The sequence below is a fragment of the Dreissena polymorpha genome, chromosome 9 (assembly GCF_020536995.1).
Source record: "Dreissena polymorpha isolate Duluth1 chromosome 9, UMN_Dpol_1.0, whole genome shotgun sequence".
NCBI lineage: Eukaryota > Metazoa > Mollusca > Bivalvia > Myida > Dreissenidae > Dreissena > Dreissena polymorpha.
In genome coordinates, this window is record NC_068363.1 from 60,554,945 (window position 1) to 60,582,145 (window position 27,201).

The 27,201-nt window shown below is 36.3% G+C and overlaps 1 protein-coding gene across 2 annotated transcripts in view; it reads left to right on the forward strand.

Annotated features, from left to right (window-relative positions):
• The window catches only part of LOC127846379 (katanin p80 WD40 repeat-containing subunit B1-like), a 45,745-nt gene extending 22,567 nt beyond the window's left edge, over nt 1-23,178 (forward strand). Inside the window, exons 3-18 of one of the 2 annotated variants that reach the window (XM_052377585.1) lie at nt 963-1,080; nt 1,286-1,386; nt 1,710-1,835; nt 2,863-2,978; nt 4,975-5,046; nt 6,271-6,421; nt 6,817-6,926; nt 7,454-7,516; nt 7,818-7,942; nt 11,252-11,302; nt 13,539-13,816; nt 14,314-14,472; nt 16,689-16,765; nt 18,266-18,340; nt 19,626-19,742; nt 20,864-23,178. In XM_052377585.1, coding sequence (XP_052233545.1) covers nt 963-1,080; nt 1,286-1,386; nt 1,710-1,835; nt 2,863-2,978; nt 4,975-5,046; nt 6,271-6,421; nt 6,817-6,926; nt 7,454-7,516; nt 7,818-7,942; nt 11,252-11,302; nt 13,539-13,816; nt 14,314-14,472; nt 16,689-16,765; nt 18,266-18,340; nt 19,626-19,742; nt 20,864-20,996 — 1,872 coding nt within the window. In that variant the 3' untranslated portion in view covers nt 20,997-23,178. The remainder of the gene's footprint in view (nt 1-962; nt 1,081-1,285; nt 1,387-1,709; nt 1,836-2,862; nt 2,979-4,974; nt 5,047-6,270; nt 6,422-6,816; nt 6,927-7,453; nt 7,517-7,817; nt 7,943-11,251; nt 11,303-13,538; nt 13,817-14,313; nt 14,473-16,688; nt 16,766-18,265; nt 18,341-19,625; nt 19,743-20,863) is intronic. The other variant, XM_052377586.1, reaches the window with a different exon arrangement.
• Nucleotides 23,179-27,201: the final 4,023 nt, after the last annotated feature.

A 27,201-nucleotide genomic window follows, 5' to 3' on the forward strand; every position in this document is an offset into this window, starting at 1 on the left:
TGTCTGTCACAAAACTTTAACCTTGGCCATAACTTTTGCAATATTGAAGATAGTAACTTGATATTTGGCATGCATGTGTATCTCATGGAGCTTCACATTTTGAGCGGTGAAAGGTCAAGTTCATCCTTCAAGGTCAAAGGTAAACAAAATCAAAGCGGCGCATTAGGGGGCATTGTGTTTCTGACAAACACATCTCTTGTTTGTTTGTTTTTCAGGGCTTTATCTCAGATACCATGCAAGATTTCAACCTGATACTTCATGGGCGTATTGATATTATTGAAAAAATGCCATGCTTAAGAACCATGACCCTTTACTGTCTTAAATAAAAGTAAATGCCGCACAACATTTCAACATGAAACTTCGTGGGCGTGTTACAATCAATGGGAAGAATCGCAATTTATATAAACAATTACCCTACACTTAATTATTACCTATAAATTTCCCTTGTCTTAATGATTATACTGTTTATCAAGGGATTTGCAGGGATCCATTAACAAAGTTTATTTTGCGGGGGATATCAATCAACAAATTTGCTTGTTTTGTTTGTTTTCGGGTGGCAATAGGTAATTTTTGTTATTTTTTTCCATTTGTATACCGCCCTTTAACAATATAATAAAAAAGGGGGACAAATTGCTGCACATGGATAGAAACATAGGATTTAAGAAGTGTGTCAAATAAAGAAGGCTTAAAGTAGGCCTTTAACCCATTTATGCCTAGCGTCCAGAAAAAAGGCCTTGGCAAACAGCGTAGACCCAGATGAGACGCCGCATGATGCGGCGTCTCATCAGGGTCTGGGCTGTTTGCTTAATGGAATTCCTGTAAGATATTCTAAATATAGAAATAGATATAGTAGACATCCCTCAATTTGGAAATAAATTGAGCCAATTTAGAAGGATGAAAGAGAGTCCACTAGGCATAAATGGGTTTAATATCTTTTAGGAGCTGAATGCTATTGGTTTCAGAGCCTGGCAGGTCACACAACAGCGGTGGACAGTGTGAGGTTCGGACACAATGAGGAGATGGTAGTGGCTGGGTCAGTGTCCGGCGCTCTCAAAATATGGAACCTCGAGGAGGCCAAAAGTAATGAACACTGTACACTACAAACATAGACACATGCAGAAAATATGTGTGTATTCATAAGTAATAATTGCCTGAAATTGATCAAAATTGAAAGCGTTACAAGCAAATAAAACAAAAAATGTTCTTTAAATATTCTTCTTATTAGTTAGATTTTTAGTCTTGGAATAAAGCATCAGCATATATTTTATAACATATTTGTTTTCAGTATTACGGACACTCACAGGGCACAAATCCAGTGTACGCAGTCTAGATTTTCATCCCTATGGAGACTATGCAGCATCAGGGTCTACGGACAGCACTATAAAGGTACAATGTTATATCTTACAGGCCATTCTAACATATCTTCTCTCAAAGCCCTCTTCTTTAGTCAAATAATTAGTACTGTTTGCCATATGAGAATGAGAATTGCATAGCCTTTATCAATCCTGCAAAAGTATTTAAATAAGAAATTATGATAATTTAAAATTTAAAAAAATAAAATAAACTGCACCCATATTTGTTGAGCTCAGATGATGACATTTGTGGTATGGGCTGATAAAACATACAAAATTTATTTTTAATTACAGCTCTGGGAAATTTTCATAAAGGGTGTATATACAAGTTCAAGTTGTATTCTTTTCTTTTTACAGCTATGGGATATTCGCCGGAAAGGTTGTATATACACGTACAAGGGTCACAGCAACCCAGTGAATACTTTGAGGTTTAGTCCAGACGGTAAATGGATAGCTACAGGGGGCGAGGACAGTCTCATAAAGGTGGGCAAGTCATGTCGCGTTCTGAGAAAACTGGGCATAATGCATGTGCGTAAAGTGTCATCCCAGATAAGCCTGTGCAGTCCACACAGGCTATTCAGGGACAATACTTTCCGCTTTTAAGGTATTCTTAGTTTCAAGGAAGTCCCTCCTTACAGAAAATCAATTTTAGGCGGATAGTGTCGTCCCTGATTAGCCTGTGCAGACTGCACAAGCTAATCTGGGATGACACTTTACGCACATGCATTAAGCCCAGTTTTCTCAGAACAAGGCTCATATAATGTTAAATAGAACCTTATTACTTTTATTAGTCTCCTACAAGTTTCACCGAAGTGAACTATGCGTTAAGTCAAAAAGTATTTTAGCTAGGTTGATGATTCTTGATATGTGTATAGAAGCCCATGATGGGGAATGTGCGTGTTATTTCAGGGTTTTGTTTGTTAAACTTGTGGTTGCTATGTTTACAGGAATTATTGAATACTAACATGTTGATAATGCCATACTAAAACACTAGAAATGGCGCGGCTGCGGCCGACGCGTATCCCCACGATGCAGCTTTTGACACAGGGGTCAGATCAAAATTCCAAATAGTGCACTGCCGCACATATGCCCGTAGCTACCATGCGTTCAAGTTTCAAGGTTCTAGTGCTAATAGTGTAGGAGAAGATAGTGGCCCAGACGGACGGATGGACAGACGGCGGAAATCACCACATAATCCCCTTGCTCCAATTCGAAGCGTGGGGATAATAACTTGAGCTGGTCTGATGACCTTTTTGGAAATTGTGTTCTTACTCTGATAGGGGCCTGGTGTTTGGACAGTGACAAAGCTCTTGGTTTCATTTGTAAATTAATGCTCTCCGTGGGTTTCACTTTCTGTACTTGCTTATATGTTTTACATACAGGATTGTGTGCATGTATGTTAAATCTAAACAAATATTAAGTCTCTGTGTTGATCATCGTTGATTTCCATCACACAATTTAGTGATCAGTATTGTTTTTAACCATTTCATCTTTTTTTTACTCCATTCAGATCTGGGATCTCACAGCCGGCAAGTTGCTGACAGACATGCGTCTTCACACAGCTGGGGTTAACGTTATAGAATTTCATCCTAATGAAATGCTGCTGGCTTCTGGAAGTTCAGACAAGTGAGTTAGGGGATGGAATACAGGCATTATCTGAATCGCTTTTTCATGATTAATCATTTCTGATTCATTTCATTAACCAGGTTTTCCGAAGGAAAAAACTGGTTATTAGATTGGCGAATGCGGGCGGGCTGGCTGGCTGGCTGGCGGGCTGGCGGGCGGGCGGAACAAGCTTGTCCGGGCCATAACTATGTCGTTCATTGTCAGATTTTAAAATCATTTGGCACATTTGTTCACCATCATTGGACGGTGTGTCGCGCGAAATAATTACGTCGATATCTTCAAGGTCAAGGTCACACTTTGAGTTCAAAGGTCAAAAATGGCCATAAATGAGCTTGTCCTGGCCATAACTATGTCATTCATTGTGAGATTTTAAAATCATTTGGCACATTTGTTCACCATCATGGGACGGTGTGTCACACGAAAGAATCACGTCAATATCTCAAATGTCAAGGTCGCCACGACTAAAAATAGAATTTTTTTTAAAACAAACTTACAAAGGGGGTTAATTTTGTTTGTTCATTTCAAAAGTTCAGTTTGAGTTTTCTCCCTTTATCAGATTTTTTTTTCACAATGAAAACCTGGTTTTGTGACAATTTTGTCCCTTGTTTGTGTATAATTTGTTGGTCAGAAATATTCTTGTGCTTTTATCAGATATTTGATATAAATACTGAAAGAAGACAGCTGCTAACACGCTGTCTGCAAAATTACATTTTATTTCAAGAAAATACAAAATAACGAATTAAAGATCTGTTAACCAAGTGAATTAAATAATTATTACAAAACTCTTGGCAATTGGCTAACATTTTCCAACCCATTGGATTGGGTACTTTTTCACAACGATTGTTCTGTTCAAATGGATTTTATGAATATAATAAATGCTGCATTATTCTGCAGGCACATTTGAATACTGCATAAATGTAAATTATGTATATCCATCAATATTATTATGCCTGTGGGTCCATCAATGTGTGCTTACAAGGTGTACCCAAAGTGACATGTTTGGTACATGTATAACAGCAGCAATGCCCCCTACAAAGATTTGATACTTGCATGGATGTTGTCTTGACCACTGTCAACACACCTCCATCATCCTGTCCTCGTTTTGACCTCGTTTTGTCTTGACATCAATACTGCTTGCTACAAGGCTTTGATTCTAGCATAGATCTTATCTATGAACAATTAATTGACTTAATGCATATTTATATTGAAATTGACCTTCTTTGGACTGAAACTAATAAAAAATTCTTGGTAATCCCAAACTGACCATTGCCTTACGTCAATACCACTAAAAAGGTTTGATACTTTCATTCAAAACTCGACACATTTTCATAATCTTACCGTATTTGTGACTGAGTTTATTCGAATGGGCAAATGAATCAATACTTACAAGGCTTGCGATAACAACATTATTATAACTGAAAGCAGCATCTTTTTATGCCCCTGGTAGGGTGGCATATAGCAGTTGAACTGTCAGTCTGTCTGTGACTGTCAGTCCATCTGTGACTGTCCGTCTGTGCGTCCGTCCGAAAACTTTAACATTGGCCATAACTTTGGCAATATTGAGGATAGCAACTTGATATTTTGCATGCATGTGTATCTCATGGAGTTTTTGAATGGTGATAGGTCAAGGTCATCCTTCAAGGTCAAAGGTCAAAAAACAAAAGCCAAGGGAAGTAACAAGCTTTAAAGGGAGATAATTTCTATTTTATATCATTTGGCAGGTACAGATCATTTTCACAAGGGAAGTAATATTTTGTAAAGGGATATTATAAATAAATAAAAAATTCAAAGCGGCGCAGTAGGAGGCATTGTGTTTCTGACAAACCCATCTCTTGTTTCGATTAATTTTAACAAAATCCTCATAGTATAAACCATCCTTATGTACACAATTTATTTCTGCAGCAAAGTTGTTATTTCTCTATTTATACTTGTGATAAATGACTTATCAGAATTTATGTTTGTCCAGTCATTAATGTATCAATGATTTGTCCTTCAGGACAGTGAAGTTCTGGGACCTAGAGACATTTCAGCTGATCTGCAGTACAGACCAGGATGCCAGTCCAGTCAGGTAGTACAATACATGTAGAATGCTTATCGGCAGTACAGAACAGAATGCCAGTCAAATCAGGGACATTAGAGTCACATTCTGGGAAAACTGGGCTTCATGCTAGTGCCGTAAAGTGTCATCCCAGATTAACCTTTGCAGTCCCCACAGGCTTATCAGGGACAACATTTTTCACCCACGCTGGATTTTATTTATGCCCCCCTTCGAAGAGGGGTATATTGTTTTGCACATGTTGGTCGGTCCGTCCACCAGATGGTGTACGGATGATAACTCAAGAACGCTTAGGCCTAGGATCATGAAACTTCATAGGTACATTGATCATGACTGGCAGATGACCCCTATTGATTTTCAGGTCACTAGGTCAAAGGTCAAGGTCACAGTGACTTGAAAAGTAAAATGGTTTCCGGATGATAACTCAAGAATGCTTATGCCTAGGATCATGAAACTTCATAGGAACATTGATCATGACTGGCAGATGACCCCTATTGATTTTCAGGTCACTAGGTCAAAGGTCAAGGTCATAGTGGCTCGAAACAGTAAAATGGTTTCTTGATGATAACTCAAGAATGCTTACGACTAGGATCATGAAACTTCATAGGTACATTGATCATGACTGGCAGATGACCCCTATTGATTTTAAGGTCACTAGGTCACGGTCACAGTGACATGAAATAGTAAAATGGTTTCCGGATGATAACTCAAGAATGCTTACGCCTAGGATAATGAAACTTCATAGGTTCATTGATCATGACTGGTAGATGACCCCTAATGATTTTCAGGTCACTAGGTCAAATGTCAAGGTAACAGTGACATGAAACTGTAAAATGGTTTCCTGATGATAACTCAAGAATAATTTGGCCTAGGATCATGAAACTTCATAGGTACATTGATCATGACTGGCAGATGACCCCTATTGATTTTCAGGTCACTAGGTCAAAGGCCAAGGTCACAGTGACAAAAAACGTATTCACACAATGGCTGCCAATACAAAAACAGCCCTTGTTTAGATTTGATTGAATGGAATATTTCATAAAAAAAAGACATTTACTTACCTGATTTTCCGGTGCATACTAAGACCAAATCAACAAAAAATATTTGTTGTAGAAGGGTTTTAATTCCCATGAATGGTGGTGATTTTCTGTTCACTAAAAACTCTATATTTTAAAATGCATCTCAAAATGGAAATGTTAAAAAGACTTGTGACTGTATCTTGTCACGCCATTTCAGGAGCATATGTTTTGACTCGGAGGGGGCATGCTTGTACAGTGGAGTGAGGGACTATCTCAAGGTGTACGGCTGGGAACCAACTCATTGCTTTGACTCAGTCCCCATAGCCTGGGGTGAGGTGGCCGACATGAGCATCGCAAAAAATCAACTAGTAAGTGATACAATGACGGTTGAAATAAAGTTGACTTGGATTTGTTGTTGATGTTACTTTCCATGCATAATGATTGGTGTATCTTTTCATACATAAGAATTCTACTGCGATAATGTTGAGCATAGTATATACCTTCATGTAAAGTTTCATGTTAAGTTGTAGATTCTGAAAGTAGTATCCTCATGGTCCATGATCAAAATGCACACTTAAGAGAAACATTCATGCATGAAACCTACTTCAAATACTTAATAACTCCAGAAATTATACCTCATTAAACATTGACTCAAGTAAAAACAAACTGTTTATTGAGAAAAAAAACACCAAATAGACTAATTCCAATATTATGAATAGGATTGAAAACACCTGTTTATGTACCCATTGCTTGCTGTATTTAGATTGGTGCATCATTTAGCAAGACAAATGTGTCAACATTCGTAATAGATCTGAGCAGAATCCAGCCCCATGGCGGGGTACCACATCAAGAGGGGGGTCCCCCTCTCTCAAGGTAGGATCACTTCACTTGCTGGTATGTGGAAACTGACTGAACAAGATGGTCTTGATAACTATGGCATTCACACAAATATCTTGTATAATGCATCTATGTGATACTAGTATGAATGGCTTAATAAACTGTCGATCCAAGCTCAGTACATAATTGCAAGAACTTAGTGATATTTTGTGAGCAACGCTTCTACGTGTTTTCTACAATTTTTAGACTTAAAAATAGAAGAATAGACACCAAAAAAAGATATTTTGAAAACAGAATAGACAGTGACTAATGAAAAATGCTTATGTTTTGTTGTGTAGACTTGCCTGTTTATGCATTGTCTTAGATGTTTAATACAATACTTACTAAAGACTTTTGTTGATAATTTTGTTTTAATTGTTTTATTTTCAGAATAAAAATACTTAATGAATGAGATGGTCTTCCAAAAGAATTATTGTTTAGATTGCTTTTAATTGTTTCCATTACATTATGATGGCCTCATTGTTCTCATATAAGAGTCCCTAGTGTTTTATCTCTGTTTACAGCAGTCATGGCCGGCGCAGTTTCCTTACAGAGAGACCTCCCACACAGTCTTCTAGACAGGCCAGGTACACACACGTACTTACTCTTTAAGTCTTTATCGAAAATTCTGGCCAATGAAATCAGTTGCTTTTTTAGCTCACCTGATTGCTCAGTGTGCGCCAATTGTCCTCCCAGACAAGTCTGTGCAGTATGCACAGGCTTATCTGGGACAACACTTTTTGCCTCAACTGGATTTCTGTTTTGAAGAGACATCCTTTAAAAGAAAAATTCAATGAAATCAGAAAGTGTGGTCCCTGATCTGGTATGACGCTTTTTGCACATGCATTAAGCCTGGTTGTTTTACCTGTCTGTTTCCGTGGTTACCAGTGTCCCCAAGGAAGATGAGACAGAGCCAGTCAGTCTGAGTCCCGACCAGGAAGACCGAGAATCTGTGGCTGACATCCACAATCCGGATGACTTCCGTGAGATATTCCAGCCTAAACATAGAATAGGTGGGTGCTTGCCATGTACGCTTAGTGGGCCTGTTTCACTGCACAGGCTGTCAAACAATTTCTGTTAAAATATGTTCTGGAAATAACTTATATCTTTATGCTGGAATGGCGTGGAATACATTATGCATTGCACTTGTCTTTTTGTCTGTCCCACAGTGTGTGTTTTGAAGTTTGCCTTGAACTACTGGGAGCATCCCTCTTAAACTTTCACAGTTGAATGACCATAATGTGTAGAAATCATAAACATTCAAATGTGAGCTGGGATGAATTTTGGTAGAATTATGGCCCATGTCTGTTTTAGTAGAATGTATAGTCCTCTAAAGCTTTGTGTTTTCTACTCTATGAACTATTGCGAGGATGTCACTCAAAATTTCACATTTGAATGACTTTTATATTTACATGATTGTAAAGAAAGGAATTGAGGCTGCTGCCAGTTTTAGTAATATTATGACCTTTTGTCTGCTTTTCCACTAAAGAATATATAGTCCCATGAAGCTAATGTAATGTTTCTTGGATTGCTAGGTGGATCTCACTTAAACTTTCATAGTTAAATAAAAATTATGGTGTAGATGATTGTAAAGAAAGGAATTTAGGCTGCGACGGTTGTATGGCCCTTTGTCTGGTTTTCCACTATAAAGTATGAAGTCCCTAAATATTGGTGGTTTTTATGCCCCCGGATCGAAAGATCGGTGTGTGTGTGTGTGTGTGTGCGTGCGTGCGTGCGTGAAAACTTTAACCTTCGTCATAACTTTTGCAATATTGAACATAGCAACTTGATATTTGGCATGCATGTGTATCTCATGGAGCTGCACATTTTTAGTGGTGTAAGGTCAAGGTCATCCTTCAAGGTCAAAGGTCAAATATATGTGTCCCAAAACTTTAACCTTCTTCATAACTTTTGCAATATTGAATGTAGCAACTTGATATTTGGCATGCATGTGTATCTCATGGAGCTGCACATTTTTAGTGGTGAAAGGTCAAGGTCAACTTCATCCTTCAAGGTCAAAGGTCAATAAAAAAATCAAAACTTTAACCAAAACTTTAACCTTCTTCATAACTTTTTCAATATTGAATGTAGCAACTTGATATTTGGCATGCATGTGTATCTCATGGAGCTGCACATTTTGAGTGGTGAAAGGTCAAGGTCAAAGCAAATATATATGTCCCAAAACTTTAACCTTCTTCATAACTTTTGCAATATTGAACGTAGCAACTTGATATTTGGCATGCATGTGTATCTCATAGAGCTGCACAGTTTGAGTGGTGAAAGGTCAAGTTCAACGTCATCCTTCAAGGTCAAAGGTCAATAAAAAAAATCAAAACTTTAACCAAAACTTTTACCTTCTTCATAACTTTTGCAATATTGAAGATAGCAACTTGATATTTGGCATGCCTGTGTATCCCATGGAGCTGCACATTTTGAGTGGTGAAAGGTCAAGGTCATCCTTAAAGGTCAAAGGTTAAAAAAAATCAAAGCGGCGCATTAGGGGGCATTGTGTTTCTTACAAACACATCTCTTGTTCTCCACTTGTATTATGCTTAAATTTTCAGTAAATGACACAGGGGCACAGGCTAATCAGGTACAACACTTACTTTTTATAATGGATTTTTGGTTGTATGAGACTTTCTTCAAAAGAAAAATTTTATAAAACTGTAAAGTATAGTCCATGATTAGCCTGTGCGGACTTCACAACTAATCTGGGCTGACAATTAATGCACATGCACAAAGCCTAGTATACCAGAGCGAGGCTTGTATATAAATGTGTTGACTTGTTTGACAGCCTGTACTGCAGCACTTTGTTAAAAAATTAATAAAGTCTTGCTTGGATTTTTCCATGTTTTTAAAAACGATTTTGTTTAGTGCTTAATGGAATGTCATTTTTAAGCCATGCTTACGTTTATATATATATATTCCTGTCTGAATTTATATCCTACTAGTTAACTCAGTGGTTTTTTTTTCACCATTTTGAGAAGGAGTCAGGTCCCTTTGAATTGGGAAAATTGGCAGAGTTTTGACTAAAATTGGGATTTTAGTGTTGTTGCTGTTTTGCTAAAAATGCTTAAAATTGAGAATAGAAGTGTTTTTACTAAGATTGATCTTATATAGCTGGATGGGTGTAAAACAAAACAAACAATTTTATTTATTGACCAGGTTTTCCGAAGGAAAAAACTGGTTATTAGATTGGCGAATGCGGGTGGGCTGGCTGGCGGGCGGGCGGAACAAGCTTGTCCGGGCCATAACTTTGTCGTTCATTGTGAGATTTTAAAATCATTTGGCACATTTGTTAACAATCATTAGACGGTGTGTCGCGCGAAAAAATTACGTCAATATCTCCAAGGTCAAGGTCATACTTTGAGTTCAAAGGTAAAAAATAGCCATAAATGAGCTTGTCTGGGCTATAACTATGTCATTCATTATGAGATTTTAAAATCATTTGGCACATTTGTTCACCATCATGGGACGGTGTGTCGCACGAAAGAATCACGTCAATATCTCCAATGTCAAGGTCGCCACGACTAAAAATAGATTTATTTTAAAACAAACTTACAAAGGGGGTTAAGTTTGTTTGTTCATTTCAAAAGTTCAGTTTGAGTTGTCTCCCTTTATCAGATTTTTTTTCACAATGAAAACCTGCTTTTGTGACAATTTTGTCCCTTGTTTTACCTTCAATTGGGAGATGTTTAGGTCCCATTTGGGAAATTATATACTTTTTTCCATTGTGAATGGGACAGAATACCGGACCCGATTTTGAACGAAAAAACACACACTGTAACTGCATATATACAGTGTCTGTTAAGACATCATTTTTAATTAAGTAGCAAAATGGCTATTTATTTCAACTCTTCCATCTTCATACACTTAATAGTCAATAGACATTATCACATTCACTGTTACAAATTTTGGACCTGTTTCAATACAAATTTCTACATAATTATAATGTTTAGTTTTACTAAGGATTTCCATAGCTTTTGATAACCAAGAATAAAAACCTTTGTGCTTGACATTTTCAGAGGTCATATAAAATTGTCAAAGTACTAGAGTCTAGATATTTTGTTTATGAATATTTGTTTATTAATCTACAAATGTTGCTTTGTATAAATTTGAGTATGTTGCTTAATAAAAACAATTGGTTTAATAAAGAGTACATATTGTGTTCGTTAAATGGTAACATTTGCATCAAAATGCTGCAAGACATTTAACATGGTGGAGTCAAATTTCGAAATGCTTGCATCTAAAAGCAGGATTCTGCTTCAATTGAAATGCCTGTGTTTAGTATAGACATTGCAGACATCTGCATTCCCTTTCAGATCGGTCACCAACAAGAACACAAGAGCCATTCCTGCCTCCTCAAGATGATGGTAGGTCTTAACCCATTTATGCCTTGTGGATTATCCCATCCTTCTAAATTGGATCAATTTTTTTCCAAAATTAGGGATGTCTAGTATATTTATTTCTATATTTAGAATATTTTTACAGAAATTCCTTTAAGCAAACAGCGCAGACCCAGATGAGACGCCGCATCATGCGGCGTCTCATCTGGGTTTATGCTGTTTACCAAGGCCTTTTTTCTAGATGCTAGGCATAAATTGGTTAATATCATGTACATTGCAATGCTTGAATTTATCCTTATGTAAGTCCCCTACCATTGTTTGCACACAGTCTGTCTGCCTAATTTTGTTTTAAAGGGCAGTGTAGGGATAAATTTAAACCTTTTGTTTTTTACCAAAATTCAAAGCTAAGGTCAGGATTAATAAATATGGAATAAACAATGTTATAACTGAAAAAAGTGCATAATTCTCATGAAACTTTTAGGCATTGGGCTAAAGGTTTTCCATTTGTCTTTCTGTTCATCCTTCCTCTGTTTGTCTGGTATTCTCTCTGAAAAACTGTAAATAAAAATTTCATTTGATAGGAATCATGAAATTATAATACAATGATAAGTGATGACATGGTGATTCATGGCCTTTCATTTCTGCAAGGGTCAAATGTTTGATAACTGTTACTAATAATGGAAATACAGTAGTACATGAGCTATAAACTTGAAACTTGGTATACACATGGAAAAGCAATGAGAGATGTATGAGCAACATTTTTTCACATGACCCCAGAGCTGGTGAATATTATAAACAACAGTAATACTGTTGTGGCAAAAGACATGGGATTTAATAACAAAACTTTACAAGTCTAGATAAATTGCAACATGAAGAAAATGCTCACTCTTTATTTTACAGTGTTGTACAAGTAGGCGACACAGAGGGGGTAATCATGTGATAGTCAAGATGGCGACGTCTATACCGTGACAGTTATTTTTCGCGGTTTTGTACCCTTTATTACTTCTGTTTATTTTTTAAATGAAGCTCACTTCCCAGCCATATCAGTTAAACGGTTATTAGCGTTTATTTCGTATTTTAATTCTCTTTTTTTTTTCTACTTTACTCCCCACAAATTTTCTTAGTGGAGCCCTAATAAGGTCATCCCGCTAAGAAATTTTGCACCGAGTAAAGTCGAGATATAGAGCAAATATAACCATGAAATATAAGCCAGTAACTCTCTTCCTAACATGGCTGGAAAGTGAGCGGAATAAAAAATAATAACACAAGTAATAAAGGGTATAAAAATGAAAAAAAAGACGAATAGACGAAAAATAACTGCCTCGGAATGGACGTCGCCATCTTGTTTGTCATGTGATTACCCCCTCTGGGCGACAGCTGTTTTTGTTATTGCTTGCAATACTTTGAATGCCTTTTATATGTCTGAGTTTTAACCACTTCATATTTAAATTTTGCAACTGTTTTTCTAAGCATATGACATTACCTATAGTCACTGATTTCTTTGTTTGTCCAGCACACTCTTGTCTGTATTACTACTTCAAGATTTGTCAGATATTTTGGAAATTTGTTTATACAGCATGCCTTTCTTCTCCAGGTTATTTGTTACCAATTTAACAAATCTGTATTGTCATCATGATTACCAAGTGGGTTTATGCCAACTACCAGGACATTCCATTTCAATGATTTGTCTCAAAGTTATTGGACTTTAAAAAAAACTTGAGATTTGGCTGCATTGATTTTTGTCAGGGGTGTTGAACTTTTAAAAACTATTTCAATTGTGTCATTCTTTATCTGTTTGTCCAGTGAATGGGTCAAAAACTACTCACTGGAATTCACAAGTCCGTATGGGAAGTTTTTATAACAATTGAAGATTCCCATGTTAATCACATTTTTCTGCTTCTTTGAGTTTTCACAGAGATCTGGTAGTTTTTTAAGATTTCTTAAATATTGATGTATGTTTGTCTAGGGTGATTCTCAGCATATACTGGTGGTATGTAAAATGTATACCACTAGTGTAAATGTCAAGCAAAAAATCATTATTGTTAAGTATTTTTCCACCATTCTCTTCTATTTATGTTGCTTGACAAAGCACACCGGGGAGCATCCTTCAATTTTACTGATATCCATGTTATTCTTCAAATTAATATGTATCTCTGAGATATTCTTTAGAAATAAAAACACTATATAAATATATGTGCCTGCTCGATTATCGTACGTCTGCTGATTTTGTTATGCTGTGACACCACAATGGCCACTCCTTCAGGTGTATTTCCCGAGCCAGAACCTGTCCGGCAGCCAGCTCAGGTCACAAAACCTTCCACCAATGCGTCCAAGCCCCGCGTCAAACGTGAGCTACCCACAACCAACCGCACAAGTCAACCTGCTCAGCCCCCTCCTGCAGTAAGGCCTGTTGTTCCAGAGCCAACCCCGATTGTCCGGGCACCAGACCCTCCCGCGCCTGTAGAGCCCAGTGTGAAACCAACCCCGCCTGCCCAGAGGCAAACCTCTGTACCAGGAGTCAACCCTAATGATTTCCTCAATGTGCGTCTTTTATTCAAAGCTTCTTTTAATATTTTGAATTGTATAATCGTCATTACAATATTGATATTGTTTCTTTGGCAATTTGAACGAGGCGCTAATTCATGTCACTTCGAATGTTTACATCTGAAAATATTGTACTTTTATCTCATAATGTGCTGTGAAAATGTGTAAATCTAAAATGGTGCAAATATGTGTTTTAACAGCCCTTTGTTTATCTCATTAATTGTTTCTTGATATTTGACCAAAATACAAATCAATTTTAATGCTAGTGTAAGTTATAACATGCTTTATTTAATAATGAAAAACTATCAATTTTTGTTGAGGTAAATTTTATTGCAGTTTTAAATGCATGCATAAATGATAATGCAAATCCATGCAAACTAAAAAAAAATATATTTTGAGAGAACAACCTGAAAATTTCCCCTTGTAAATACAAAGCATTGTACTGTATCCCCAGTATTGTTATTGACCCAACCCAATGTATCACATACCTCCAGGCGGACGCCCATCGTGTTGGTGACTCTCAGAGACAGATGACAGAGGAGATGTTCTTTGACGAGGGCAGCAAGAGTCACGATGTGATGAGCAAGGTGCTTTCTAAGAGGGTCAAGGACCTGCAGACTGTCCGGGTCATGTGGACGTCAGGCAATATCAAGGTTAGCAGCAAGGGAGTAGTGGACAGGGACGGACATTAAAGGGGAAAGGGTGAGGCCACTGGCCAATGACCCCTAAAATAAGTGCTGGGGGCTGAGATTTTATTTTTATAAAATAAAATTGTATATCATGTATCGCATCTGTTTATAAGGTCAACCATGGTTAAAATATGTCTTATCCTAAGTGGATGTAGTGTTAATAGCTTTATTTTTAGCAGTTCCTGTATTTGGTTCCCACTGTGGGAGCATTCTAGTGATCTCCCCCTACACCAAGTACTGGCTCTTTCCAGGAAACTGACTGGAGACCAGTTCATTATGCCTAAGGCTTTTGATGCAATTGAGCGCAAATAAATATTTTTATACTAAAGTGAGGTGTGCAAACATAAAAGATGCTTTAGATAGGGTATTCACTTTTTGCGTATTGAAACTTCAGGAAATCTTCAAATATAGAGGGCATCATTATGTTTAAAGAATAGATTTACCAAGTGATTATTGAAAGAACAGGTCATTTGAGCTCACCTGTGATGTTTTTGTCACCTTTTGAAGGGCATGTGTTGTCAACAATCCATCGTCAATATTTACCTTGGTAACACTCACATTTATTGTCCAATCCTTATGAAACTTGGTCAGAACATTAGTCCTATTGATATTGCAGCCAAGTTTGGACTGGGACACTCTGGAAGTCACATATTAGGTCTAATCTTTATGAAACTTAGAACATTTCTTCGAATTATCCCCCGCCATAGGCGGAGGGATATTGTTTTGGCGTTGTCCGTCCGTCCTTCCGTCCGTCTTTCCATCCGTCAGGAGCCATATCTTGGAAGTGCTTTGATAGACTTCATTGAAACTTGGTATGAGTATATATATATGGATACAAGGATGATGCATGCCAGATGGCATTGTACAGCATCTGTTAATAACGGAGTTATGGCCTTTTGTATCTTGAAAAATTATTTTTGTGTGTGTCCGGAGCCATATCTTAGAAGTGCTTTGGCCAATTTCATTTAAACTTGGTATGAGTATATATATGGATAAGAGAACGATGCAACCCAAATGGCATTGTACACCATCTGTTAATAACAGAGTTATGGCCCTTGGTATCTTGAAAAAAATGTTTTATTGAGTGTCAAATATAACACTTTTGTGTCCTGAAGCATATTGGCGGGGCATATCAATTCAACGAATTTGCTTGTTATATCTCAGCCAGGTTAGAAAATGGTTCCAGTCCATTAAAAAACATGGCAGCCAGGGGGCAGTCAATTTTCCTTATATGTGTTCTTCTGATATCTCGACCAATTTTTATGTCCCCCCTATAGTAGTGGGGGACATATTGTTTTTGCCCTGTCTGTTGGTCTGTTGGTTGGGTTGCGCCAACTTTAACATTTGCAATAACTTTTGCAATATTGAAGATAGGAACTTGATATTTGGCATGCATATGTATCTCATGAAGCTGCACATTTTGAGTGGTGAAAGGTCAAGGTCATCCTTTAAGGACAAAGGTCAAATATATGGGTCAAAATCGCTCATTTAATGTACACTTTTGCAGTATTTCAATATTCAAGATAGCAACTTGATATTTGGCATGCATGTGTATCTCATGGAGCTGCACAATTTGAGTGGTGAAAGGTCAAGGTCATCCTTCAAGGTCAGAGGTCAAATATATGTGGCCCAAATCGCTAATTTTATGAATACTTTTGCAATATTGAAGATAGCAACTTGATATTTGGCATGCATGTGTATCTCATGGAGCTGCACATTTTGAGTGGTGAAAGGTCAAGGTCATCCTTCAAGGTCAAATATATGGGTCAAAATTGCTCATGTAATGTCACTTCTGCAATATTGAAGCTAGCAATTTTATATTTGAAATGCATGTGTATCTCATGGAGCTGCACATTTTGAGTGGTGAAGGGTCAAGGTCATCCTACAAGGTCAAACATCATATAGGGGGACATTGTGTTTCACAAACACATCTTGTTGACCTTATCTTTATAAAACTTGAAGAGAACACTTAACAGAAAGTCCCCCAGCAAGCGAGGTAGTTGTTCTGATACGGCTGTGTATTATGCAAATATAATCTGTTCTTTGAAACAGTCACATGGCTTCATTGAAACCTTGATGACACTCAAGCAGTTGAATTCTTCGTCCAATCTTCATGAAACTTTTCAGTACATTTTTTGTATGATATCTTGGCCAAGTTAGAAAATGTGTTTTTATTCCAGACGGCCATAGATTCCGCTCTCAGCATGAACGATAAAGCAGTGACTGTAGATGTTCTCAATATCCTTAATGCAAAGTCGTAAGTGTTCACATGAGTTCAAAGTCGTAAGTGTTCACATGAGATATAGTTCATTAACATAACAGTAAATGTTTCCTATGCCTTTCATTTGTTGACATAACTTGAATTTATGGTACATTGTTTGCATCTTTAACACATGCAAGGTATTAAAAATAATGACTATATATTTTAAGATGTTAGGTAAGAAAGTTGAGATACTACAGAATGAAAACATTTTAACAATACTACAAAATGAAAACATTTTAACAATAGTCAAATGCATTCTGTTACAGAAATATTTTCTATAAAAATTTAAACCATATCACATATGTTTAAGAACAGGCTTTAACTGTAAAATATATTCAAGAAAATATTGAGTTTTGTTTTACTTTTTTGATGGCTGTTTTTTTTTCCAATCTTTACAGCCGTAGGTATGTAAATATACACACATGCAATGTCAGATGTGCATTTCGTATGTTTGGTATTTGCTTGAAGCTGAAATATGTTGTCATGTTTGGAATGGAGATGTTTCCAAGAGTTTTGCAAGACTATTTTCCTATACTTATCAGCTATTTGGTGGCAGCCCCTGTTGTATGGTTTGGAATAAGCCACACAACGTTAGATTTCGTTGTCATAAATGAAGCATGCACCCTTGAATGCAATAGGAATCAAGTGGCTTAATAAAGTAACTTGTGAGACTCTTGAATGCAAAAGGGAATGGAGTGGCTTGATAAAGTGATATGTGAGACTTATTGTGCTACAGTGCTTAGAAAAGCTGTTGGTTTGGTAGTGTACCATTGTATTGTATGATATTAAGTTCTTACTTGATTTGGTCTCTGGGAAACCAGGCTTATTGCATGTGCTAAAAAAAGTATCGCCCCAGATTGCAGTCCGCACAGGATAATCAGGGATGACACTAACCATTTAGACTGGATTATTGTTTAGAAGAGACAACCTTTAAAGGAATAATTCCATAAGAGCAGATAGTGTATTCCCTAATACACTCTCTGTGGAGACTGCAGGCAAATGTGGGACAATACTTTATGCACATGCATTAAGCCCAATTTTCACAGAGCATCGCTCATTTGCTTGAATCTGTTAAGTCAGTTTTGCACAGTGAATGTCGTTCACTTCAATGTTTTCATCATGTTGAAATTTTGTTTCAAACATATTTGTCCCTTGGTGTGTTTTTTGTTCCCAAAGAGTTTCTTGTTCCCGCTGATTCACCCACAATAGCGATGGTTTTATCAAAATTAAGATGAAATGCAAACTGTGAAAGAAACTTTAACATAATGAAACTTTTTATACAATTTTGCTTTTGATTGTTTAAGATTATAGAGATGTTCATTCTGTAAATTTCAGCATAATACACAAAACGTGTTTTTCTGTTTCTTTTGAGCAACATCATTTTATATGCTGAACCTATAGAAGTAATCTGAAATAATACATTTTATATGTAATGCTTAGCTTACATATGAAACTATGACTATGGAAAATAAACCTCATGCTTATTGTTTTCAGTGGACTTTGGAACCTGGATATTTCTGCAAGTTTGCTGCCACATTTAAAGGATTTGGTGTCCAACAAATATGAAGAGTAAGGCCATAGGGCTAAATTATATTGTGTAACCTTTTAAATTTGCCTTTTAAATGCAGATTTTCTCATTTCCTATATAAACAAGTATTTGCTAGTGTTCATTCACAGCTATTTACACTTGACATAATCATTTTTATGCCCCAGGTAGGGTGGCATATAGCAGTTGAACTGTCCGTCAGACAGTATGTCAGTCCATCCGAAAACTTTAATGGCCATAACTTTTTAATATTGAAGATAGCAACTTGATATTTGGCATGCATGTGCATCTCACGGAGCTGCACATTTCAAGTGGTGAAAGGTCAAGGTCATCCTTCAAGGTCAAATGTCTAATATATGGCGTCTGTCCGTCCGTCCAAAAACTTTAACATTGGCCATAACTTTTTCACTATTGAAGATAGCAACTTGATATTTGGCATGCATGTGTATCTCATGGAGCTGAACATTTTGAGTGGTGAAAGGTGAAGGTCAAGGTCATCCTTCAAGGTCTAATGTCTAATATATGTTGTCTGTCCGCCCGAAAACGTTAACATTGGCCATAACTTTTTGAATATTGAATATAGCAACTTGATATTTGGCATGCATGTGTATCTCATGAAGCTGCACATTTTGAGTGGTGGTCAAGGTCATCCTTCAAGGTCAAAGGTAAAAAAAAAAATCAAAGCGGCGTTCTCATGAAGCTGCGCATTTTGAGTGGTGGAAGTTCAAGGTCAAGGTCATCCTTTAAGGTCAAAGGTAAAAAAAAATATATTTGGTTTTTTTTCAAAGCAACACAATAGGGGGCATTGTGTTTCTGCTGAACACATCTCTTGTTTATGTTTAAAATCAATTGATTGTAATATCCACATTCATCACAGTAGTTAATATTTGTTCTCAAAATATGTTCTCAATCACTGATATATATATATCAAAAAAAATTGAAGCATTGTGCAAATGTATCTGTCATTAATTGTTTATTGGTGTGTCTGCAAAAGTTTGTAGAGCAAATTAGTTATTCTCAAGCAAGTAATTTGAAACTTGCAGTATGTCATCACTGTTGTGTGCAGTTGTGCAAGACACAATGTTCACGTGTAGTGATCCACTTATTCCTGAGTCATGTGCACTTAAACTTAGTTATGGCCCCTGTCTGCTATGCCAGTGACAAGTGGTGCGGGTGTATAGGTCACATTGTTGTGGTTACTGTGTTGTATTTTCTTTCAACAGTAGCCTTCAATTTTTCAGAGCATACAATGTTGCCTTTGTAAGCATAACGCAAAACTGTATATGATAACAAATCATTATTTTCCAGGTATGTGATGATAGCCTGTGAGTCATTGAAGATTGTACTGCGTAACTTTGGCCCCGTGATCAAGGCCAATCTGACTGCCCCACCTGGTATAGGGGTGGATCTGTCTAGAGAGGACAGGTGAGTGTTTGGTCAGGGCTCAGTGACTTAGATGAGCCTGGTTCTGCGAAAACTGGGCTTAACGCATGTATGTAAAGTGTCATCCAAGATTAGCCTGTGCAGTTAACACAGGCTAATCAGGAATGACATGTTATCTTTATTGTGGAAATTTTTGTTTAAAGGAAGTCTCTTCTCAGCATCCAGTTAAGGCGGAAAGTGTCGGCCATGATTACTCTGTGTGGACTACACAGGCTAATCTGAGACGATCCTTTACAGACATGCATTAAGCCTAGATTTTCAGAACAAGGCTTAAATGGTCTTAAAAGATTCTATAACTTAAATCACTCAAAGTTATTTTTTATGTAGCCACCTTACTGTTCCGCTTTTGTTCTTTGAGTAGTGTTTAGATTTGTTATTATTGCACTTACTCAGTCACCCTGAATGTAACATGAACAAGTTTGGCTGATTATCCAGGACATGTTTCTAATCATGCCTGCCGAGTGTTGATAGCATTCTGACAATTATAACAGGTATATGAATATTATATGAAATTATAATATGAATGTTTCCATAATTATGTTGGGAACGTGGTGAATGCTTGGTTCAAGTCAGCCTTTTATCATGCAATTCTATCAAACTTTTGACATACTTGATTCTGAATGCTGTCTTATCAAGGACAGCAGTTAATGCTGGAACTATTTGATTTTGACATTACATTACATTTGATGTTGATGTTACGTTACCTGGCCAGCTACCTTTAATTATCATGCATAGGTAAAGGAATGTTTTAATTGAAATTAATTTTTCAGTTTGTAGGCTAACATTAGTGTAATTTAGAATAAATTCAGACAGACAATTTTACTCAAATAATGCTTGTTTTCTTAAGATAAGTTTAATGAATGTCTTACCAGAAATGATAACTTCTATTAATTTATTGCAAAAAGTGTTATAAATATCTTACTTTTAATGATTCTTTCATCTTTAAAGTTCTAGAAGTGTAATGTGGAATGAATATTGTACTAGGTTATATAAATGTAAGCTTAGGTAAGGTTAGATTTTTTTTTAAATAACTCTACTTTTCAAACGACACCGGAAGTATAATGTGAATGTTTTACGTACAAATGAACCCTACAATATTCAAGGTACCGGAAGTGTAACGGCTGCTACAAGCAGCTGATGGAGATCCGTACTGTGGTGGACAAGAAGTGTGCACTAGCAGGCAGTGTTGGCGAGACATTCCGGCAGCTGCAAATCCTCATGGGCGCCCTGGACTGACCATGAACTTGACACGTACATTGGGCTCTGAGAAATTGGGGTTAAATGCATTTGCGTAAAGTATCATCCAAGATTAGCACAGTTTAACCAGGGATGACACTGTCTGCCTAAACTGGATTTTTTGCTAAGAATAGACATGGTTGGAACAAAGAATAACATGAAAGCAGAAGTTGTCATCACTGATAAGGACTGCACAGGCTAATCTGGGAAGACACTTTACACACAAGTATTAAACCCCATTTCACAAGGAGAGGCTCATTTACAGAGTGGGGAAACATTGGAGCTGTGTGAGGTGTCAGGACCACTGGACAAAACATCTCTGAAACTGTGTCTGTCCAAAATTATGAACCTTGTACCTCTAAAAATACGTTTCAAGTATGGTTGCTGAACCTATGTGTATGCATAGTGAGCTGCCTACTAAACTGAATATCTTTGCAAATAAGGAAAGATCTGTTGTCATAATTGCAGGCCGGTAAACCCTATTAATTTCTTGTCTGTCTCTGTTTGCCTCTTGCAGACTGGTCAACATGGGAATGTGCCTGATTATGCATGTGATGCATAATGTTAGCAAATATTTACTGACAAATGATAAATATATAAAGAAACAATGTTTAGTTCATCAGAACATTGGTAGCCCTGTTATGATTATTTTGTCAAACAATATCAAGAGATCATATTGTGATGTACCGTACAGTTATGCAAAATATTGAAGAGAAGTTAAAAATAAGACGAGATTATTTGATTGGATGAACAAACCTTAACTCTGCTCAGTGAAGTTATTGATTATTCTTGTGGAAGTTCATTGTGATTTTCTGATCACTTAGTGCCAGTTAAAGTGAAATAATTCTGTTTTGTTATTACCATATAGTTGGTTTGCGGCATTATTTACATTCAATATGTGGTATTATTGTCCCCTACCGGTTTCACCAGAGGGGACTTATGGTTTGCGCTCTGTGTGTCTGTCAGTCTGTCTGTCAGTCCGTCAGTCTGTCACACTTTTCTGAATCCTGTGATAACTTAAAAAAAGTTGTTCATATTTTTTGATGAAACTTTAAACATGGATAGATGGCAATATGGACATTATGCACGTTATTTCATTTTGTTCCTATGTCAAAAATTTTGGTTGCTCTGGCAACAAATTTTTAAAAAATTCTGACAATGGTGGAGCCGGTAGGGGACATATATTGCTTGGCAATAGTCTTGTAATAACTTATTTTCTTATTATTTCAATATTAATATTATGCTTTCACACATTTTTAATCAGTAAATGTGTTTAATTATATATTTTAACTGTCTCAGTCAGTAGTGTGTTTGCAAATGAACAAGATAAATCACACGCTATCATATTTACCCTGGTATATGCCATGATACTAAAGAGCAATGTTTGAATCTTTCGTATTGTCTCTAAATGATTCACTTTAAAAGAATTATAAAAATAGTCATGTTTCACATATTTAAGCAGTGTCAAGGCAATATAGTTCTTATGTCATATGCAACCTGTGAAGCTCAGACCAGCCTGCGCATTTGCACAGTCTGGTAAGGACCTACTATCTCCTCTAATGAGAAGATGATAACTTTGGGTTACTTTATTGATCGCATTTTCACATGACTCCGCTAATTGCAGTCTTTTATAGAACAGATGCAGTACATGTATTTTAAAAGACTTTTGGATTGCTTTTGCCAGTGCATAAATGTAATAGGTGATAACCTATTGGTACAAAAAGGGAAGAAAAATGTGATGCTACTGATAACTGGACTTTCTTGCAGTATATATTCCATCTTGGAATATTCACATTAATGTTCCTCTGTGTAAGCTGTACACACCTATTGATATAAAGTATATGTCAACAGGACAAATGTTGTAAAATAAGTATATTAATATTTGTCTTTACTATACACCTTTGTGATACATACATCAGTGCTTTATGCAGTCTTCTAGAAGTGTGATCTTTATAAACATTTCAGCATATTGTTGCTATTTATTGTGTTAAATGTACATTGTTATTTGTTAAAAGAGTACTCAACTGGTGGACATGATATGGACGGTCTGTTTGGTTTGCCTGATGTAAATGCTTGTGTGTGTGTGTGTGTTCAGTAAATAAATTGTAAATACCCATTTTGCTTTGATTACCTTCCTCAAAATAAAATAAACTACTTAAACTTATTCTGATACTCAGTGTAATTGCTTTTATTCAGTTTGTCATTAGAAGATATTTGTTTGCTCTCAATAGTATCGAGAAATAATTCCTCATTGAAGGGAGATAATATTTCCCAAATAAATTTCAATATGTTGCAAAATGGCATTAATAAATGACTATTGGTCTAAACTTCTGATTGTTTATAACATGTATTGTGAATCTATTCTCTCTTGTTTGCAAACCCTCTAATAATATCATTCCTGGTGTAAGCACATAATTCCACTTGTGTCTCAATATGTGCGCTGGGCCATTTTATTATTCCTTTATTATGATATATATCCTAAATTGTATTGAAATTTTTGTTTGAATACCTGTTTAAAAATAGTTACTCTAATGATACGCATTTGAATAAGTAATGTTTAATGTTTGAAATATTTCAATCCATTTAAATACCCAATACATTTTTAACCAGGTTTTCCGAAGGAAAAAACTGGTTATTAGATTGGCGAATGCGGGCGGGCTGGCTGGCTGGCGGGCGGGCGGAACAAGCTTGTCCGGGCCATAACTATGTCGTTCATTGTCATATTTTAAAATCATTTGGCACATTTATTCACCATCATTGGACGGTGTGTTGCGCGAAATAATTACGTCGATATCTCCAAGGTCAAGGTCACACTTTGAGTTCAAAGGTCAAAAATGGCCATAAATGAGCTTGTCCTGGCCATAACTATGTCATTCATTGTGAGATTTTAAAATCATTTGGCACATTTGTTCACCATCATGGGATGGTGTGTCGCACGAAAGAATCACGTCAATATCTCCAATGTCAAGGTCGCCACGACTAAAAATAGATTTTTTTTTAAAACAAACTTACAAAGGGGGTTAATTTTGTTTGTTCATTTCAAAAGTTCAGTTTGAGTTTTCTCCCTTTATCAGATTTTTTTTTCACAATGAAAACCTGGTTTTGTGACAATTTTGTCCCTTGTTTAGATTTCAATTGTGTTTGAAATTACAAAATAATTACATCTTTTTGCAGGTAAATGTCAATCTTGCATTCTGATTGGTTAATTAGCTCTCATGATCCCTGTTACATTTCCCCATATGCAAATTAATACATACATATGTACACTCTTTTTTCAACAAGTCGCCAAATGACGTTATTTTCTGTCTTGAACTTTTCTGTTGTGCCTTTACGACAAAGATGAAACCAAAAGCCATACCTGATTTGTATGCCTGCAAATAAATCTGTTGTGGTCCTTATTATTATAAAAAAAATGCAGTTTTTGAATATGTTGTGTTGTAATTATAAGAATTGAAAGTGTTTTGAATTTCATTGGTGTGTGAACTATCCGATAAAATGCAAGATTTATGCATAAATGTGTATGCTAATTAGGCATACATCTCCAAATAGCTCATACGCAGACAAAATGCAGTAAAATGATACATGTATTCAAATCTCAAATAATGGGTACTGAGTACTCTATATTGAACATTGGTCATCAAGAAGAAGTGATTTGTCTACTGGTTTGTTTAGTACTGTTCTTGTGTCTCTTGTATAAGTTTTTTATACATATTTCTTGTAATCTTAATATCTTAGAATTCTTGGTTAGTGACTACATACTAATAAAACTATTCTGTTATTTAATAAATAATTCTGTTATTTAATATATTAACACAATCATTTGTATAACCTGTATCCAAGGGCTTGGGTCAATATTATTAGTACTTTTTATGTATAATAATAAGACCATAATATATTTTTGTTGTGGTATTTTTTTTTTTTTTGGTGCAAGCCTGTTTTGAAAGGGATTGTTTGCTGCTTTTGTTTCCAGAATTGCTCAATTGCTTGTATATCCTTACTATATTAAGTAACAATCCTGTCAGGTTCTTTGATGTAGGTTGGACATACGTTTTTATGCCCCCAGATGGAATTATCGGGGGTATATTGTATTATGCCTGTCTGTCTGTCTGTCATTCTGTCACTCTGTCATTCTGTCCCAAAACTTTAATCTTGGTTTAAGTTTTGCAATAACTTTTGCAATATTGAAGATAGCAACTTGATATTTGGCATGCATGTGTTTCTCATGGAGCTGCACATTTTGAGTGGTGAAAGGTCAAGGTCATCCTTCAAGGTCAAAGGTCAAATATATGGCTTCAAAGCGGCGCAATAGGGGGCATTGTGTTTCTGACAAACACATCTCTTGTTAAAATTAGAACACCGGTATTCTCTTGTTGTTGTGGCTTTGAAACTTACATGTGGCCTGATGTTGCATACAATGCTATTCTATTATCCATCAGTATTCTAGGATGCTGACTTCACTACTTGTTTCTTTTAATTTTTTATTTCTGTTCAATTGTTTAAGATTGTATCATGACACCAATTTCATTGCATAGATGAAATTTTACTCTCTGAAATGATAACTGTTGCTTTATTTACAGCAACAACAAAAAATCCCATATACCTGAAGTACACGTGTTTCCCTATTGAAATGAATCTTACAGGCGTTATTCATGTTATTACAAATGTACAATCAATGTTGTATGTTTAACATGTATGATACATCTGTACTACACTGATGTTAATAAGTATATTCTTGTTTTTTCTAACAAAATATTTGGGCGAGGGATTTCATGTTCCTTACAGGTGAAAGAGATATTTGTGTGTTAGTTGCCGTCCACATGCTTTGTCACTTGTTTTACATCGTCATGGTGCACTTGAGCATTCATTGAAAAGCTATAAATAAAATGTTTTGAATATTTATAGAAAAGTGTTTTCTTTTTATGATAAAATTGCTATACACTTGCAGTTTAAAACAAACATCCACTGAAGTTATAGAGGCTTTAACATTTACCCCTTAAACTTTATAAACACACACACACATAAAAGCGACATTGAGATAACTGCTTGTCAACGCTTAGATCATGTCATTATAATAAAGACAATATTCGTATTTTCATAAACATTTCAATAATTGATTTGATAATTATATTTACAATATAAATATTAAAATGCAACTTTCATTTCAATACAAATTTATATCCTTATACACTTTAAAACATAATCGAAAGAAGCATAAATAACTTACTCTGTCAGTTACTCTGTATCTGACCATAAATAACATAGCATGTATAGCAGTACATATGGATATAATTTTATTAGCAAAAAATTTCCTGTTTTGGATCAAGTATAAACTGTTTGTAATAATATGATTCATGTTATAAAATCTAACCCATTAACAAGTTATGATTTATTTGAAATGCTGGCATTAATTGGATAAGAGTTACGAAGCAAACACTTGGTAATATTTTGTAATTTGAAAACAATTTTTAAAAGTTTTTGTTCTTTTGCCATTCTTGGGTTCGAGTTGTGAAACATGTTGACACTTCGAGATCATCATCATCAATCCCTTGACCGCTTTGGCTGTTGGGGGGACAACAAGGGACCATGATACAGAAATCCTCTTCCATTCAGGTCTGTTGTGTGCTGCTGAGAGTAAATAATCCATAGGAAGGTGTGTACACTCTTTTACATTATCCATCCAGCTTTTCTTCTGACGGCCTCGACGTTGACCTCCCTCTAGCGTGCCCTGGAGAACAGTCCTGCACAGGGAGTTGTGCCTGGTGACGTGTCAAAGCCAAGCGAACTTTCGTCATTTGATGGTCACCAGTAGGGGCTCTTGTGGACCAACAATCATGTTCCGTACATACTTCTTGGTCTTGTGCTCCGTATAGGACATGCGGAGCAGTCTTCAAAGACATTTATTTTTAAATGCCTGTACCCTGCGTTATGTGTCCGCTTGAAGCATCAAGGTCTCGCAGTCGTAGAGTAGGATGTAGACTACGAGGGACTTGTAGAGCCTGTACTTGGTGGGGAAGCTAATGTAACTGCTTGTCCACAACCTGCTCAGTCTGGTCATTGCTATGGCAATTCTTATTTAGACCTCAGCGGTAATGGTACCATCCTTGGACAGGGTTGCGCCTAAGTACTTGAAACTGGTCACTTCTAGCTTCTCGCCGTGGTGATGTCTGTGCTAGTGTTGGTCATGCTGTTCACAATGATCTTCGAC